The sequence below is a fragment of the Diadema setosum genome, chromosome 22 (assembly GCF_964275005.1).
Source record: "Diadema setosum chromosome 22, eeDiaSeto1, whole genome shotgun sequence".
Lineage (NCBI taxonomy): Eukaryota > Metazoa > Echinodermata > Echinoidea > Diadematoida > Diadematidae > Diadema > Diadema setosum.
In genome coordinates, this window is record NC_092706.1 from 23,125,138 (window position 1) to 23,145,269 (window position 20,132).

The 20,132-nt window shown below is 36.0% G+C and overlaps 1 protein-coding gene across 1 annotated transcript; it reads left to right on the top strand.

Moving 5' to 3' along the window:
* The first annotated feature begins 309 nt into the window (after positions 1-309).
* Positions 310-15,312, top strand: LOC140245454 (uncharacterized). Its single transcript, XM_072325031.1, has 5 exons — positions 310-350; positions 2,355-3,686; positions 4,724-4,796; positions 14,161-14,219; positions 14,899-15,312. Exons 2-3 carry the CDS (start codon positions 2,481-2,483, stop codon positions 4,730-4,732), a joined length of 1,215 nt encoding a protein of 404 aa, XP_072181132.1. The 5' UTR covers positions 310-350; positions 2,355-2,480; the 3' UTR covers positions 4,733-4,796; positions 14,161-14,219; positions 14,899-15,312.
* The last annotated feature ends 4,820 nt before the right edge of the window (positions 15,313-20,132 follow it).

Genomic DNA, 20,132 nt, shown 5'->3' on the forward strand with positions numbered 1-20,132 from the left:
TATGCATACGGATTACGGTGCATTTTCATTTATTTTTATGAAAGTATTGGACTAATTGGAACGAAATTGTGCACAGGTGTTACTGCAATCATACCCAAACTCCATGCTAACTATGAGACCAATTGCTGCAGGTTTACAAATGTGGGCTAATTCCTTTAACAAGCAAGTTTAGAATGATATGTGATTAATGATCTTGAAGGGAAACATATGCATTACAAACTTCCAATTTCTCTGGGGGTTTTTTCTTGATCATTTTGTAAAATTTTGTTTGCGGTTACCATTTTCTTTTGTGTTTATTTTGACAGGTACTGGTTGCTCTGGAAGGAGATTTCTGTTTCTGTTTGTGAAAGGTGTGTTTGTACATGTGTTTGTCGTTTTCAGTACATGTCATCTGTTCAATCATCTTCATTTTACATACCATCTCATACCATTTCACCTTCACCCTCAATACTCAAGATCTTGAGTCTTTGAGAATTGCTTTCATTTGATTTTCCATCGAGAATCTCATTTATATTGTCATCCTAAAGTCTGTTTATTGGCATCTCATGACAATAAGCCTCTAGCACTTTGTAGCTAGTTGGTGAGTCAAGAAGAGTTGTGGTAAACAGCAAGAGAGTCAGAATCAGAATCAAAGAGTGTCAATCAAAGAGTGTCAATCAAAGAGTGTCAATCAAAGATTGTCAATGAGAATCAAAGAGACTCAGAATCAGAATCAAAGAGAATCAGAATCAGAATCAAAGTGAATCAGAATCAGAATCAAAGAGAGTCAGAATCATAATCAAAGAAAATCAGAAACAAATAGTCTATTTGTTGGCAGTTCAGGTCAGTTATTCCTAGCACTTTGAAGCTAGTTGGTGAGTCAAGCAGAGCTGTGACAGATAGGTTGGAAGACATTGAAAAAACTTGAATGAGATTGAATAAACTTGAAAGATATTGAAAAGACTTTGACAAAAGTTGAAAGAACTTGAAAGAGTCAGAATCAGAATCATAGAGAGTGAGAATCAGAGTCAAAGAGAATCGGAATCAGGATCAAAGAAAGACAGATTCAGAATCAAAGAGAGTCAGAATCAAGGAGAGTCACAATCAGAATCAAAGAGAATCAGAATCAAAGATAATTAGAATCAGAGTCAGGGAGAGTCAGAATCAGAATCAAAGATATTCACAATCGAAAAGTGTGTTGGCAGCTCATGTCAATAGTCCTAGCACTTTGAAGGTAGTTGGTAAGTTAAGCAGAGCTGTGGCAGATAGGTTGAAAGACATTGAAAAAAACTTGAAAGGCTTTGAAAAGATTTGAAAGACATTGAAAAAAGTTAAAAGAACTTGACAATTTTTGAAAGAACTTGAAAGAGTCAAAATCAGAATCAGAGAGTCAGAAACTTGAGATAACTTGGAAGAAAGTCCTTGAAAGAACTGGAAAGAATTACATTGTATATAGTCAATACTTGGAGAGCGCCATCTTGAAACAACAGTATTATAGTTTTCTGGTAAATGTTAAGGGGTAGTCAAAAATATTGCACCTTCAAAGGTTATCTAATATTTGAAATATTCCGCATTGAGAGTTGCAGCAAATAATTCAACTACAGTTGACAAGAGTAATAGCTAGGACTTTAAATTTTGGAGGAATTGTCAAATGTGTGAGTAGCAGCTGTGTGAGGTGAGACGAGAGGTATACTCAAATTTTTAAGTAAAAATATAATAATTTAAAAAGCGTGAAAGTGAGTCATATATTTTAGTTAATTGTTAATTCTGTAAAAAATATTTGAAGAGTGCCATCTACAGACAAAAGCATCATACTTATGTAGTTAACGCCGAAGGGAGGGACAATAATATTGCACCTTCAGGGGATTTTTGAATTTGTTGGGCTGTGAATGCAAAAGCACAATTGGTGAAAGACATACTTTTATTGCAAAGGGAGCCATCTCAAGACAGAAACATTACAGTTGTATTTACAGGGTTTAAATAATTGTCAGTGAGGACAGAGAATAATTGGTGAAATAGAAGTCTTTGTTGCAAAAAGCCTTATCTTAAGAGAAACACATTTATTGTGCAATAAAGGTAAAAGTATAATTGGTAAAATACAAACCTTTATTGCAAAAAGCATAATCTCAAGATAAAGGCATAGTTTGCTGAAATTAAACAACACACACATTGCACAGATATTTTTTCTTTGTAGACAAAAAGCGCCACCTGTTGGTAGAAACATTATAAGGATCAGTGTCACAGCCTTATTGGAAGTACATTTATTTGTACATTTAATTGTACAGTGAAATACAGTACACAGTTATATATTAGTAGAACTTTCAAGGCAGTACAAATTGACAGTTTTGCTATCAATCGTAATACTAGTGGAGTAGACGTGATTCATATAAGTATAGTGATCAATTCAAGGAATATATCTGTATTGATTGAATAGTTGATTGATATACATTTATTTGGTAATAGGTACCTACTTTTAAAGATTCGAACCCTGTAGTTTGACAATGGAAGTAAGTGAATTCAAGACTGTTATTGGTGATATCCTAGATATCCTCCATAGTTGTGACTTGATGAGAAATGTAGAGGTCAGTGAATGTGATGCATGTTGCAATGTGATCAATGAAGATGAAAGCAAAGTACTATGTGAGGGTTGTGGCAAGCAGTTTCATGTGATGTGTACAGGAACCATTTCTGATGCTAGACTGTGTGTTGTAAGGTTGATTTGGATATGTTCTGCATGTGGAAGCAATAATGTTGCCCATCGCATCTTTGACAGAATTGGCATTCCCTGTCATTTCAATAGATATGAGCTTCTTGAAGACCTTGGTGTTGAAGATTTTGGTGTTGATGTTTCACATTCATCGTGCAAGAGCAATCAGAAAAAGAAACCAACCAAGAGACTGAAAAAGAGGTATGTGAAAAGAAAGAACAAAGTTGGAATTCCAGAAATGTCAAATTTGTCTGTTAAGAAAAGAGCAGTTTGTGAAAGAGTTGAATCAGATTCGACATTCGTGACAAATCTGACCAAGAGTGAATTTCAGCCATTAGAAACTGCAGTTGATGATGGTTGGACAACTGTGAAATCAAGGAAGGCAAAAGTGATTGAGAAGGCAAAAGTGACGACATCCCAAACAATGACTGACAATCCCAAGACCAAGACCAATAGCAAGAGCTCAGTGAGGTCAGTAAATGGTGTGATTCTTGAACCTGGTGTGACATACATTGGCAGAGCAATGAAAGCTTACTATCTTGAGAAACAGAAAAGAGCCAAGACCAGCAAGGGCAGGAAATCAAAAGTAGAAACAAAGGAAAAAGAACCTGGTAAACTCGTGAAGCAAAATGTGATTTCAAACTTGGACACAGAACGAAATGATAGTCTGCAGGTATATACTGAATCTGTATTGAATGTATATTCAAAGTGTGTTCAGTCACCTCATGTTATGGCAAAATACACTGAGCAAATCTATGCAAAAGCACAGAGAAGTTGGGCTGATGTGGCTAAAAGCACTGCGAATATGACTAATGAATGTTGCGTATCGCATGGTGATCAGACTACATGTGTCTCTGTCTCTTCCACAGACATTGAAAAAGAAGTTTGGAATGTGAACAGGCTCTATGGAGGTGGAATTGCACGGCAAGCAAGAAAGAAAGGTCGTTTCACGAAGATCAACAGACAAAGTGTGCTACCGGTACAAAATGCTGACTCACAGGTGCGTGATAGTGGAAAGGACAAACCTGACATTCCTGAAAGTGAACATGTAGCAAAGAATGAAAAGTTGTGTATGAATGCATTTGACCACATGGACAGTGAATCCACAAGTAGAGACATAACAGGCTCAAATGATATACCCAAAGTGAAATGTGACAGAATCCACAATGTGCATGAACTGAACCCATGTTACAGTGAAACAAAAGATGTTGAAAGTGACAGAAAAGTACTAGTGAAGAAATTCTTTTCTGTGAATTCGAGTACAGATGTAAGTGTTCACTCTCCATGTCACAGACCTGTTTCAGCTACACATAACACGTGCGCTCAAGTTTGTAGTGAATCAATATTCGTGCCTGAACGTGGTAAAACTACTAATCCATCTGACTGCATAGTAATGAATGTTGATTCTGCTGAAAGTGCTGACCACCATAATTCATATGATGTACAGGAATTGACAGTACATGTATTAGATGATGAACCAGCTGCAAGTGATCTAGAGACTGAAGAACATGTCTGTAAGCCTGTTTCTCTTTCATGTTCTGGTTGTGGTAGAAGGGAATCATATCCTATGACCAAAACAATTGCACAGGGAAGTTTTAATCAAGGTGATCAACGATTTGGTTATACTGCTGGCAAACAATGTGCATGTAATTCCCTTGTGGCAGTTCTCTACATCCAAACAAAGAATGGAATCGAAATGAGACCTCGTGATCTTGATCAGATTCTGACACTTGGCAATGAGTTGTATTATTACATAAAGAAGGATTCACCACTGAATGAAGAGCTTGTATTGATAGATGAATTACCCAAGGAACTTCATATTCAGGATGAAAACTTTCAAATAACCTATGCTGAATCAAAATATGGTGTGTTGGATGGAAATCAAAACAATTTGTCCAGTTTTGGTGCTTTGTCATTGAGCCAAGCATTAGAACAAGAACTGTGCAGATATGATGCATGTCTTATGAATTTTGCTGAGAGTACATTTGCAATCATTAGACATGACAACGGTTATTATGTATTTGATTCTCATTCCAGAAGTCATGATGGATACTTGGTACAAGATGGATGCAGTGTCTTGCTTAGCATTTCATCATGGGAAGGTATACAGGTACACTGTTTGAATTTGGCAAAATCAATGGCATGTGATTTACGTACTACTCAGTTTGAACTAACCGGTCTGGCATTAGAATCCAATTCTAAGAAAAATGCACTGATAACTAGTGGCTCCAAGAAATCAAACTCAGTAAATACTGCATTTAGGAGTACAAATGATCAAAATAGCAACATTTCAAAACATTGTGATCATGTTAAAGGAATTAACAGTGATAGCTGTAAGGCTCAAAATGAAACAGAGGAAAACAGAGTAAATGTAAACAGTGATGACTATGGAAATGAGAATGAAGTTGAATTTGTTTCAGTTGAGAAGACAACAGAGAGAAGAGATCGAAATTTCAAATTTGTGCCGATTACATACGTAGACAAGCAGTGTTTGTGCAATAATTTGAATGTCAGTTACAGTGGTACTGCCAATGAATCAATGGAGGATAGAAATGAAGGTTTGTATATTGGGAAACCTGTAAATATCAAGAGAGTTATGGGTGATGGCAACTGCTTTTACAGAAGTATTGCTCATGTAGTTACTGGCAGCGAAAGAAACCATTTCATGCTCAGGAAATCGAATGTCGCACATTTACTGGAAACGGGTGATTTATTTGAAAGTGTAATAGACACAGTGAAATATCAGAGTGTCAGGGACTTTGTACTTCAAGAGAAATTGATGGATTTAGGAACATGGGCTGGTCATACTGATATTAGTTCAATGGCACATATGCTAGATCATGATATATATGTGTATGATGATCGAACAGAAAAATGGCAAATACTGTCTGCAAGGAAACCTGGATACTACAACAAAGTAACAACTGAGAGAGGCATATATATTCTGTTCACTGGAGGCAATCATTTTGATGCAGTGGAAAGTGTAGCTACTGTTCTGTCTAGTACTTTGGATGAGAAATTACCTGTATTTCATGTGACTTCAGATACAAGTGTAGGAAACAAGAAGGAAAGTCATGATTTATCATCTAAGATTACTAAAACCCTAACATTAAAGAAATGCAGTGTTAAAATGAGGAAAATGACATCAAAAGAAATAATGGTATCAAACCGGCAAGAGACACAAATTCCATTACAAAACACATGTGAAGAGATAGTAAATGCCGACATGGATGTATTTGAGGTGAAACAAGTGGGAAAAATAAAAAAGAATAATCTCATGTACAGTCCTGTGAATAGATCTGATGGAGAAAAGCTTTGTTGCAAATTAGGAATAAAGGTTAATGACAATTGTAGCAGTAATGATATGCAAAAAGATGTGGTAGAAAACGGTGATATTACTATTCTGTCACAACCATTGACTATCTATAGAATTACAGGTGATGGAAATTGCTTTTACAGAGCTATATCATATGTCATATGTGGCAAGGAAGATTCGCACCGTGATGTTCGAAAAGCAATAGTTAAGCATATTTTACAAAACAAGGGAGATTATGTAAGCCTTTTAAGATCAGGATACACAGATATTGTAAAATACATTGCAAGGGAAAGAGTATTTGACAATGGCACATGGGCTACAGAATTGGAAATAATGGCCTTATCAAATTTACTAGATACTGATATTTATATATATGAAGATAATGGTTCAAAATGGAAATTATTTGGTGCGAGCAAACTTCAATTTGGAATTGTTACATCACAAAGAGGTATTTACTTGCAACACACAAATGGCAATCATTACGATGTTGTAGAATCTGTCTGTCCAAGGATTCAAAAATCAAGTTCATGTCAAAAGCTGTCAAGATCACAAAATATTTCTGATATGAAAACATCTGTGACAAGAAAGAGAAAACTCACAATAGAGAGGAAAGTTACAAAACAAGTTGTTGATTGTGATGTCAATGTATTGAACAATGAAGAATTAGAGGATGACGTAGAACGTGCAGTTAAATTGAGTAGGCACCCTAAAGAATCTGAAGAAGTTAATAGTACTATGCAAACTACAAAAAGGAAAAAACGAAGAAAAAAACATAATACTAATATTGCCAGAAAAAAAAATAGAGATCAAATGAGAGCACAAAGAGAGAAGAGAAAAAATGAAGGAAAGCAGTTAGAAATAGAATTTTTTTCAAATGATCAGTCTTTTCCATTGCGCAAAGTTAAAAAAGCAGCTGCAGAGAAAGTAAAATATCAAACAGATGTACCTTACAGGGTAGAAAAGAAAAACAAAATTAAGATGAGACAAAAAGACAAGTACTCCTTGGATCCCACTTACAGAGAAAATGTGAAGAAAGCGATGAGCACAAAGATGAAAGCTAGATATCAAAACAATGCTACATTCAGGGAAAGGCTGAAGAAAATGAGAAAAGTTAACTATGGAAGCAATATTCTATATAGAGAGAGGCTTAAGAAACTGAGGAAAGCTAGATATCACAGCAATGCTTCATTCAGAGAAAGGCTCAAGAAACTGAGGAAAGTTAAATATCACAGCAATGCCTCATTCAGAGAGAGGCTTAAGAAACTGAGGAAAGCTAGATATCACAGCAATGCTTTATTCAGAGAGAGGCTTAAGAAACTGAGGAAAGCTAGATATCACAGCAATGCTTTATTCAGAGAGAGGCTTAAGAAACTGAGGAAAGCTAGATATCACAGCAATGCTTTATTCAGAGAGAGGCTTAAGAAACTGAGGAGAGCTAGATATCAAAACGATGCTTCATTCAGAGAAAGGCGTAAGAAACTGAGGAAAGGTAGATATCAGAGCAATGCTTCATTCAGAGAGAGGCTAAAGGAAATTAAGAAAGCTAATTATCAAAACAATATTATATTCAGGGAAAGATATAAGAAAATTATGAGAAAAGTTGCTAACATTAAGTACAAGACAAATTCTGTGTACAGACAGCAAGTTGCAATGAGAAACGTGAAACGAAAAAAGCAGGAGAAAATTAATATGAGAAATTGTGATCATGTTTTGAAAAAATTTAGGGAAATTGTTTCTCATGGCCCTGAATATGTATGTTGTGTATGTTTGAAATTATTATTCAAAAATCAAGTATTGAAGTGCACAAAAGCAAAATATAATGATACAAAATGCTTAAAAGAGGAGTACTTGCATACTTGCAGTGATGACTGTGATATTGACTGTCAAATAGTAAAGTCACCAAGAAATTCCTTATGGATTTGTTACACTTGCCACAGGAAATTATTAGCTGGTAATATGCCTGCTGAAGCTAGCAGAAATAATTTAGAATTACATGCTATTCCTGCAGAACTTGGAAATCTGAATCAGTTGGAAACGCATTTGATTGCACTAAACATTCCATTTATGAAAATTTTGAACCTGCCTAAAGGAGGACAATATGGAGTACATGGCCCAACAGTTTGTGTACCTTCACGCACTGATGAAACTGTAAAGATATTACCTCGACCAGAGACTGATGATCAATTTATTCGTGTAAAATTGAAGAGGAAACTGTCATATAAAGGATATTATGAATATCAATTTGTCAAGAAAAAGAATGTGCTAGCTGCATTGAAATATTTGAAGAAAAATAATAAGTGGTATTCTGATATTGCTATAGATAATGAATGGAGCTCTGATTTATCAGAGAAAAATAGTCAAGCAGCTTGTGTTAAACCATTGGATTCAAATGAAACTAATGATGATGACGATGATGACGATGATATAGAGGATGATCAAGATGGACGATTACAAGGCATTCAGTTGAACACATGTTTGCAGAAGGTTGATATGAGGCAAGAAGTGCTTGATCAGTTTTTTGATGATATTATATGCTGTGCACCTTGTGAAAAGAATAGTCCTGTATCGCTGTTGATGGATAAGAGTAATGAGGCAAAATGTTTTCCTGCTCTGTTTCCAACTGGCCAGCCAACATTTCATGATACCAGGTACACTGAAGTAACACTTGGTCGTTATTTACATAATCGCCTGATGCATGTAGACAACAGATTTGCAAGAAATACAGAATATATATTTTATGCTCAGTGTATATATGAACTGCAACAAATACTTTCTAATGTTTCTATAGCTCTCAGAAAAAGCTCAGAGGAAATAGATAATCCCATATCAGTGCAATGTTCAGATCTGAAAGATATAAGAAAACTTCATGAGATACTGGATTCGAATAAAGGATACAAATTTCTGAAACAAATACGGGGAACACCTCCATACTGGCAATCTACGCAGAAAGATGTATTAGCAATGGTTAGACAACTTGGAAAGCCGACATGGTTTGCATCATTTTCATCAGCTGAGATGAGATGGCCTGAAGTTATTAATACACTGCTTAATCAACAAGGTGATAGAAGAAAAGCAAATGATCTAGATTGGACAGATAAGTGTAATTTATTAAAGTCAAATCCAGTGACAGTAGCTCGTATGTTTGACAAACGCTTTCATGCATTTTTGAACAAAGTGATTCTTTCTCCGGCAGAACCTATTGGCAAAATAATTGACTACTTCTACAGAATTGAATTTCAACAGAGAGGATCTCCACACACACACTGTTTATTCTGGGTTGAAAACGCACCTAACTTGGGTATTGACAAAGATGAAAATGTCACAGATTTTGTTGATAAGTACATTTCATGCAACATTCCATGTGAGGATGAAGATGAAGAACTATATGAAATAGTGAAGAATGTTCAACTTCATTCAAAGAAACATTCAAAATCATGCAAGAAAAAGGGAACTACCTGTAGATTTAATTTTCCAAGACCACCTTCTGAGAAAACATTTGTTGTGAAGCCTGATGATAATCCGGAAGTTACAGATGAAGCTCAAGATATTCTGTCTACAGTAAAGAATTCATCATGTATGGAACGGACATATGATAATGTTAGACAGCTCTTTGAAGTTCTTGGGATGTGTCAAAAGGATTTTGAAGATGCCTATAAATCTGTAGCTACAAAAGAAGATATAGTCATGAGAAGAGATCCAAAAGATATATGGGTGAATCAATACAATCCATTCTTACTCAGAGCTTGGAATGCCAATATGGATTTGCAGTATATAACAAATGAGTATGCCTGCATTGTTTATGTCGTGTCATACATGTCAAAAGCAGAAAGAGAGATGGGTTTGCTCTTGAAAAATGCAGAAAGTGAAATGAAAGAGGGCAATGAAGATGCTCGGAAAAGTATGAAAGAAATAGGACATGTATATATGCAAAACCGTGAAGTTTCAGCGCAAGAAAGTGTGTATCGTGTTTGTAGCCTGAGACTGAAAGAGTGCTCAAGAAAAGTAGAGTTTATACCTGTTGGACCAAACCCTGTGAGAATGAGTTTACCATTGAGTGTTATTCAAAGCAGACGAGACGATGATGATAGGTGTCCATGGATGCCAAACAGAATTGATAAATATAAAGCTCGACCTGATAATTTTGAATTTGAAAATATGTGTTTAGCCACATTTTGTTCAAAGTATAGACTACTCAGTGAATCTGATATAAAGGGTAAGAAACCGAAACAGAAAGTGTTCAAACTGAGAGATCAGCTGGGCTATGTTCAAAAACGATCAAGAACCAATGATGCTGTATTAAGATATCCTCGTTTTTCACCGACAGTAACCCCAGAAAAATATTATCAGAGTATACTGCAACTATATTTGCCATTCCGCATTGATAAACAGTTAAAACCTAATCAATTTTTGACATATCAGGAATTTTACCAAACTGGATCTGTACAAATGTATAATAAGAACCTGGAAAGTGTCAAAAGTATTGTCAATGAAAATCTCAGAAAGTTTGAAAAAAATGCTGATATAATTGATCAAGCTCAAGAATATCTAGAGAAATTTGGTCCACAAGAAGATGCATGGGGATTACTCTGCCCAGAAACAGAAATTGAAAGACATGAAACAGCTAAAATCCATGAAGAAGTTGAAGATGCTGACAATGAATTTAGAATCCCAGATCTTGAGTCCAAATCTCAGGAGAAAGACTCATATGGCATAGAATTTCGATCATGTAGCATTTCGAGAGAAGACAGTAATGTCTTACTAAGAACTTTAAATAGCAAGCAGCAAAAGGTATTCTACAAAATACGTCAATGGTGTCTTGACAGAGTTAACGGAAAAGAACCAACAACATTTCAGATATTTGTGACAGGTGGTGCTGGAACAGGAAAAAGTCATCTAGTGAAATGCATATGTAATGAAGGGACAAGAATTCTTAGCAGAATGATGCATAATCCAGATGATATTTCAATTATGAAAGTAGCTCCAACTGGAATTGCAGCTTACAACATTGGTGGTAGTACTATTCATAATGCTCTCTCCATACCCATTTCTGCTACACTACCTTACCAACCTCTTGGAGAAGAAAAGATAAGTCATTTACGTAATCAGCTGGGTCAACTACAGATACTAATAATTGATGAAATATCCATGGTTGATCAGAAGCTGTTGTGGTATATACATGGACGTCTAAGGCAAATAAAGCAGACACGTGATAATACTCCATTTGGAAAGGTTTCAGTTATTGCAGTTGGAGATTTCTATCAGTTACCCCCAGTAAGAGGTACTCCTTTGTATAAAGATACACTGCAAAGTTCTTTATGGACAGACAACTTCTCTATAATTAACTTGGATGAAATAATGAGACAAAAGGATGATGCAAAGTTTGCTGTTCTTTTGAACAAATTAAGGATAAAAGGAAAGAAAGATGAATTATCTAGTGATGATATAGCAGTTCTTCAATCATGCCAAACTGGAGAACAATGTGAGGATGGATTGCATATATATTCTTCAAACAAACAAGTAAATGACTGGAATAAAATAATGCTTCACAAGAAATGCACAAATATCATATGTATTGATGCAGAAGATTCTGAACTTGATAACGAGGGTAAAAACAAAAGATGTGACAAGCCACGTAGATGTACTAAAGCCTCCCTGCCAGCGTATCTTTGGATTGCTGAAAATTCTAGAGTGATGCTTATCAAAAATGTGAACGTGACCAAAGGCTTATCAAATGGCTGCATCGGCACTGTAACTGACATAGTAAGAGTAAATGAAAACGGAAGACCAACAAATGTGGTGGTAAAATTTGACAATGAAAGGGTAGGAATTCAGTCAATAGAAATGCAACAAGAATCAATCGGAAAAAAATATACTAGGAAACAATTTCCCTTGAAATTAGCATATGCATGCACAATACATAAAGTACAAGGCATGACAGTGGAAAAAGCTGTTGTTTCTCTGAAAAATATATTTTTGCCCGGGCAAGCATATGTAGCTCTGAGCCGTGTTAGATCATTAGGTGGACTAACGATTGAAGATTTTGATCCAAAAGTTATGTATTGCAATCCAGCGGTTCAAGAAAGTTTAGAGAACATGCCAACATTTATTGATGACACAAACATTGGCAATGATGTCTCCATTGCAACTATGAGTATAATGTTACATAATATTCAAGGTCTTAAAGCACATTTCAAAGATATCCAATCAAATTTCTTGTTAAAAAATTCTGATATTATTTGTTTAACTGAAACTTGGCTTGATGATGACATTTTTGATGTGAATTTAGATCAGTTTAAAATGTACAATCAGCCTCGGTCAAAGTCTTATTCTGATGAAAGTCCCTTATTTTCTGCACTGAAAAAACAAGCACATGGTGGAGTTGCAGTGTATAGTAAAGTCAAATCTATTAGTAGGCTGGATTTACATGTCAATAATCTAGAATATATTACATTTGCAGTAACTTGTTCTTCATGTCTCATTTCAGTGATATATAGACCTCCTAGATATGACAAGAAACAATTTTGTAAGAAGCTAAAGAGGTTACTTATAGAATTGCAGCAAAGAAGTACAAAATGCATAGTTATTGGTGACTTTAATGAAAATCTCAGACAAAATTCAAGTGATTCATGTGTGCATAAATTGATGTGTTCTTATGGATATCAACAACATGTACTTGATGCTACAACAGAAGGTGATACATTGATTGATCATGTATATAGCACAGGTATCGATACACTTCATGCTGAAGTTATTCCCCTTTACTACAGTTACCATGAAGCTATTAGAATACAGTTTTGATGAGTGGTATCGTGAGTTTATGCAAAGTAATGTGGTATATTTTCAAATCAATAAAGATTTACTTTCTTTTGTCATATTTCCTTTTGTAATGCAGAATTAGGTAAACAGAATATATCATTACAAATGTAGGAGAGAGTATACAACAATAAGAAAAAAAGACTCGGTAGTAGTGATACATTATATTTAATACTGAAGTGATTGAAGTTAAAAGAAAAAAAAGTATGCAGTGAGCAAAACTTGCAAACCATGGAGGGATCCAGTGAAAAGATCATGCTTGTGAATGTGAAACAAATCTTCAACAAAACTAAGATTACTACAGAAAGAACTCATAGAGCAAGACAAAAAGTGACAAGACGACTGTAGTATCAAGACATCAGAGTAGACAAAAACATGACAAAAGTACTGATCTCTGTTTGCTGAAAGAAATATTGTCATCCATGACAATGTGAAACGAAAAGATGAGTACTATATCATTCAGAAATTACTTAATGAGAGACTAATCCTGGCTGTAAGTGTATTTTGGCAATAGTGCTATTAATAAGACATTAAGTGGCAATTGGTGTAGATAGCAGGTGAGATTTACCAATTTTGTTTCAAAGCAGTTGCTAATGACAGTTCATTAAAGCTCAGAAATGTCATCATTGAGGCATATAATCAATACAATGTAGAACAGAATCAAAATGAAATAGAGCAGATATAGAATTGAAGTAAAGCAAAGCACAGACATGACACAGGCATAGAACAGCAATAAAACATAGCCTAGAAGATTATTGTGTTTACTATGGGAACTAGATTTTGCAAACTGATAATTTGAGGAAATGTACTGTGTATTAATGCAGAAAGTTGAATGCTAAGGAAAAGTATTTTTGATTGTGTGATAAGTGTCAAGAGCAGTAGCAAAGCCAGGCAGGGGGGCACAAGGCTCGTGCCCCTTTATGGAATTTCTGGTCTGCCTCTGATGAGAAAAAGAAAATCAAGGGAAAGCAGGTAATAAAATTGTTTAAATGACCCTGAACAAAGTAAGAGTTGTATATGTATGCAAGATTCTAATTTACATTCATGTGTTGTAATTCATATCAATTAATACTTCATGATAAAACACAGAGTGACGTCTATGACTAATCATGTTTTTATCACAAGATTCGACTTGGTCATGTATGTGGTATATACCACAAGTTTTGAATCCTTTCACCCAAATCATGTTAACTAGTGCTCAAACCCCTGTTTCGTCAACAGTTCATATTGTTGATTGCTATTATTTATTAGCGTTTGGCAGACATTGAGCAAGCAAAGTAACACATCAGTCTTGGATTATATCCATATAATCAATATTCAATGGCTTTTCTTTTGCCTGTTGAAGGTTGAGGTGGCCTGTGTTTGTGCCTGACATCTCCATCCTTTTATCCAAGTGTTGCAGAGGTAAGTTTATTATTCTCTCCTTTTCATCACACTCGAGCCAAAGGCTCAAGTAAGCTATTGTGATCACACTTCATCTGACAATTGTCGTGCATTGTCCGTCGACATCATGCATAAACTTTTTACATTTTCATCTTCTTGAAAATACTACGACTAATTTTCACCGAACTTGGCTGAAACCATGCTTTAAACCATAGACAATTTATATTGAGCATCAAGTGTCATATAGCCTAATTTGTAACAAAATACTGTAAAACATGACATATTCGCAGCACAATATTTTCACAAATTTGGGCTGATAGCATTTTTTGTGGCATGAAATTTTGCGCTAATTGCCAGTGGCGTTTAGCTCATATAAAAAAAAATAATATTCGTGAAAGTAAGGTGCACGTGAACATTCCTCTTTTTACGGTAGACCATGTGACACGTGGCGCTCCATACAAATTCTCCATAAGTTTAAAGCATGATTTCAATTGCACCATCTTCGTGAATTCGGGCCAATATGTCTGAAATATACACAAAAAAGCCTTTTGATGTTAAAAGTCCATATCATTAACAGTTATCACAGTTAATTTTTCTCCCGGCACACAGCAGATATCATATTTATACTAATATTTCAATGATATTGAAACAGGAAATTCTTGCATCGGTAACAGTAAGTCTTTCATGTCTTTTTCGCCAGGTCTTGCTCAATAGAGAGAACATGCCAGCTTTGGAGTATTCTCTTGATGTGATACCGAGACTAGGAGTCTACTATTGAAGGCCCAAATGATCGGACCATCTGTGGATCACATCTATCTCTACTGTGTAGATGTCTGTCAACCCTACATCAAACTGCATGGCATGCAAGACACTCTCACTCACTTTCCGTCACCATGCCCTAAATGTAGCTGGGAAAGCATCTGCTAGAGTGTGCCTTCTAAGCAGACAATTTGGCCTAACTGGGGAGGCGATTTTACCACTCTCCGCTCCACCGCTCTCGCCCTTGTCTACGCTTCACTTGAATACTGTGTCTCTGCCTGAGGGCATACATGTAGGTGCCATACTAAGAAGGTGGACGCCCAACTCAACTCTGCTCTCTTCACCATCACAGGCTGCCTGAAATCAATCCCTACCCACCAGCTCCCTGTGCTAATAGTCATTCCACGCCATCACCTTAGACATGAAGCCGCTACTAGACAGGGAGCACTGAAGGCTGCCATGAAGAATACCACCCCTTCCATAGCAAGATACACGCTGTCTTCCCTAGACAGCGTCTTAAAAAGCAGGGAACCTTTTGTTAGCTCGTAATCGACATCAATACATTGTATGTAGTAAACACAAAACACTCACTCATTGATATTCCATTTACAAAGTTGAAATGGTTGACAACAAAAACATGATATTTCCCTGAAAACAATACTCTTGACCTGGATATTTGGTGTGTACGTAGCTTATTGATCTCAACTTGGAGTGCTAAATTGAATTCTGGTACAAAAACTGGTGATGTAGATGTTACTGCCAACAGCCATGTTGTGATCTGAGAAGTATTGCAGAACAAAGAATTACTTTTCTAAAGGATAATGAATGAAACTGTGACATTAGTGGATGTGTAGAAAATAAAATACATGTAGTTTGTCTATATGGACGATTTTAGTGAATATTCTCATTTTGCTAAATTGCACATACTATCACTCGTATATATATATATACAGGCAAATATTTGCTAGGTTTACATGCAACATGCAGTAAGTTTATCATGAGTCTGTATTGTTTTTTGGTTTTTTGTTTTGTTTTTTGTTTTGCCTGAGCATGACATACCTTTTTGGGTGTGGAAATTCTGAGAATACGCACTACTGTAAAAGTGGATATTTTTGCGCGACTAATTTTTCGCGCCTGGCCCGGTAAGAAGAGTTTCACGTGTTTTTAATTCCGTGGAATCAAGATAGTAATTACGGGAATACATGGCAAGCAAAAATATTTGTGTGCTCTTATTTTCGCGCTAGTTTCGGATTGCACGAAATATGCGAAAATCTCAACACCGTGAAAATTTCCACTTTTACATTAAGTGTATGCACAGTTCTAAGAAATATTTCATGATCATAAAGGCATACATAAAAGAGCATAATACATGGTAGTTTGCTGATTTTATCAGAGTGAGTTGAATAACAGGAAAGAGATAGTTTGCTCTAAGAGTTGTACTCATCTGTAGTTTGATATACATGTGTATTTATAATAGAGGTGCTGTGTATACTGCGAACTGAATCAAGCAAAGAAAGGTTTTAACCCGTTGAGGACGGTTTGATTTTGCTACAACACGCATTTCCCATAGACACCTGCCCGAGTATACTCGGGACTCGTCCTCAAAGGGTTAATAGCCATAAGAGATACTCACATGTGTATATCATGTTTTATATGAAATAAGGAGTTGCTATTAGGCTATTACTGCTATTTAGCAGTGACTTATATTGTAAAAAAAATGACATGTGTGCTTGTGCAAGTGCCATAGATAGTGTCACATACCTGTTCTGTGGCAGGTCCAGAAGGAGGGGGGGGGGGGGGGGGGGGCGTAGGGGGAGTGTAGGAGCACATACTTTGTTAGTTTGAAATACCGACTAATCCGCCCGCTGCAAAGTTGGATCCACTGGTTCGACAATCTAGATTGAGGTGCCACTTCAGATGGCCAGCTTGTTATGTAGTATCGTTGTTTAAGAAAACATTATTTCGTTAAGTTACAAGGCGTCTCCTATTACTCTTGACAATGTCAAGGCTTTGATGTAGATTTCAACACAACGACAACCCAATTAATGTGTGTACTATATGAATGTCATAGGTATTCAGACTGTATTGTTATTATATATGTGCCTTGGCTATATGCAGTTTGTACAGATTTTTTTTTTTGTGTGTGTGTGTGATGATTTGTTATAATCTTTATTTTTTTTTGCATGGTCATGATGTTACCCGTGTAGAAGAAAACTTACCACGGGGGTATTCACAGCAACCAGATAAGTTAAGCCCATATTTCTATTGAATATGACTTTATATGTTTTATGCAATACAGCTTGCTCTAAATGTAGTATAACGCTTAGAGGCTGCCATCACATAACCACATAAGCAACAAGACATGCAATTTTTGTGTCATACTTTGCAGATATGCTTTATTTCTACCTTTCATTACAGATGTTTATTTGTCTGTGTTATATCAAGTCTATGGTATGATGCATGATTTTTGCTTGAAGCCGTTGAACCAACACAGTTCAGTCAGATCAACCTCAAGTGTATTTTACAATCAGTTTTATTTGCTTTTTACAACCTGCACATCAATTATGTACATGCATTGATAATGTTTTTTTGGCAGGTAGTAAGACGGTGTACATACGGTTATTTTTCCTTTTTTGTCGTACGTCAGTGCTGGTCAGGACTTGCGTACTGGGGGGAGGGGGGGGGGGGAGATACCTTGTAGCAGCACGTACCCCGTTAGTTTGACAATAAGTCCCCGGCTGAAAGAGGGAGCTATTTCAATTGGTATTATTATAATGTTACTGTCTCTGGACGCTCCTTTTGTTAGCTCGTAATCGACATCAATACATTGTATGTAGTAAACACAAAACACTCACTCATTGATATTCCATTTACAAAGTTGAAATGGTTGACAACAAAAACATGATATTTCCCTGAAAACAATACTCTTGACCTGGATATTTGGTGTGTACGTAGCTTATTGATCTCAACTTGGAGTGCTAAATTGAATTCTGGTACAAAAACTGGTGATGTAGATGTTACTGCCAACAGCCATGTTGTGATCTGAGAAGTATTGCAGAACAAAGAATTATTTTTCCAAAGGATAATGAATGAAACTGTGACATTAGTGGATGTGTAGAAAATAAAATACATGTAGTTTGTCTATATGGACGATTTTAGTGAATATTCTCATTTTGCTAAATTGCACATACTATCACTCGTATATATATATATATATACAGGCAAATATTTGCTAGGTTTACATGCAACATGCAGTAAGTTTATCATGAGTCTGTATTGTTTTTTGGTTTTTTGTTTTGTTTTTTGTTTTGCCTGAGCATGACATACCTTTTTGGGTGTGGAAATTCTGAGAATACGCACTACTGTAAAAGTGGATATTTTTGCGCGACTAATTTTTCGCGCCTGGCCCGGTAAGAAGAGTTTCACGTGTTTTTAATTCCGTGGAATCAAGATAGTAATTACGGGAATACATGGCAAGCAAAAATATTTGTGTGCTCTTATTTTCGCGCTAGTTTCGGATTGCACGAAATGCGCGAAAATCTCAACACCGTGAAAATTTCCACTTTTACATTAAGTGTATGCACAGTTCTAAGAAATATTTCATGATCATAAAGGCATACATAAAAGAGCATAATACATGGTAGTTTGCTGATTTTATCAGAGTGAGTTGAATAACAGGAAAGAGATAGTTTGCTCTAAGAGTTGTACTCATCTGTAGTTTGATATACATGTGTATTTATAATAGAGGTGCTGTGTATACTGCGAACTGAATCAAGCAAAGAAAGGTTTTAACCCGTTGAGGACGGTTTGATTTTGCTACAACACGCATTTCCCATAGACACCTGCCCGAGTATACTCGGGACTCGTCCTCAAAGGGTTAATAGCCATAAGAGATACTCACATGTGTATATCATGTTTTATATGAAATAAGGAGTTGCTATTAAGCTATTACTGCTATTTAGCAGTGACTTATATTGTAAAAAAAATGACATGTGTGCTTGTGCAAGTGCCATAGATAGTGTCACATACCTGTTCTGTGGCAGGTCCAGAAGGGGGGGGGGGGGGCGTAGGGGGAGTGTAGGAGCACATACTTTGTTAGTTTGAAATACCGACTAATCCGCCCGCTGCAAAGTTGGATCCACTGGTTCGACAATCTAGATTGAGGTGCCACTTCAGATGGCCAGCTTGTTATGTAGTATCGTTGTTTAAGAAAACATTATTTCGTTAAGTTACAAGGCGTATGCTATTGCTCTTGACAATGTCAAGGCTTTGATGTAGATTTCAACACAAAGACAACCCAATTAATGTGTGTACTATATGAATGTCATAGGTATTCAGACTGTATTGTTATTATATATGTGCCTTGGCTATATGCAGTTTGTACAGATTTTTTTTTGTGTGTGTGTGTGTGATGATTTGTTATAATCTTTATTTTTTTTTGCATGGTCATGATGTTACCCGTGTAGAAGAAAACTTACCACGGGGGTATTCACAGCAACCAGATAAGTTAAGCCCATATTTCTATTGAATATGACTTTATATGTTTTATGCAATACAGCTTGCTCTAAATGTAGTATAACGCTTAGAGGCTGCCATCACATAACCACATAAGCAACAAGACATGCAATTTTTGTGTCATACTTTGCAGATATGCTTTATTTCTACCTTTCATTACAGATGTTTATTTGTCTGTGTTATATCAAGTCTATGGTATGATGCATGATTTTTGCTTGAAGCCGTTGAACCAACACAGTTCAGTCAGATCAACCTCAAGTGTATTTTACAATCAGTTTTATTTGCTTTTTACAACCTGCACATCAATTATGTACATGCATTGATAATGTTTTTTTGGCAGGTAGTAAGACGGTGTACATACGGTTATTTTTCCTTTTTTGTCGTACGTCAGTGCTGGTCAGGACTTGCGTACTGGGGGGGGGGGGGGGAGATACCTTGTAGCAGCACGTACCCCGTTAGTTTGACAATAAGTCCCCGGCTGAAAGAGGGAGCTATTTCAATTGGTATTATTATAATGTTACTGTCTCTGGACGCTCCTTTTGTTAGCTCGTAATCGACATCAATACATTGTATGTAGTAAACACAAAACACTCACTCACTGATATTCCATTTACAAAGTTGAAATGGTTGACAACAAAAACATGATATTTCCCTGAAAAC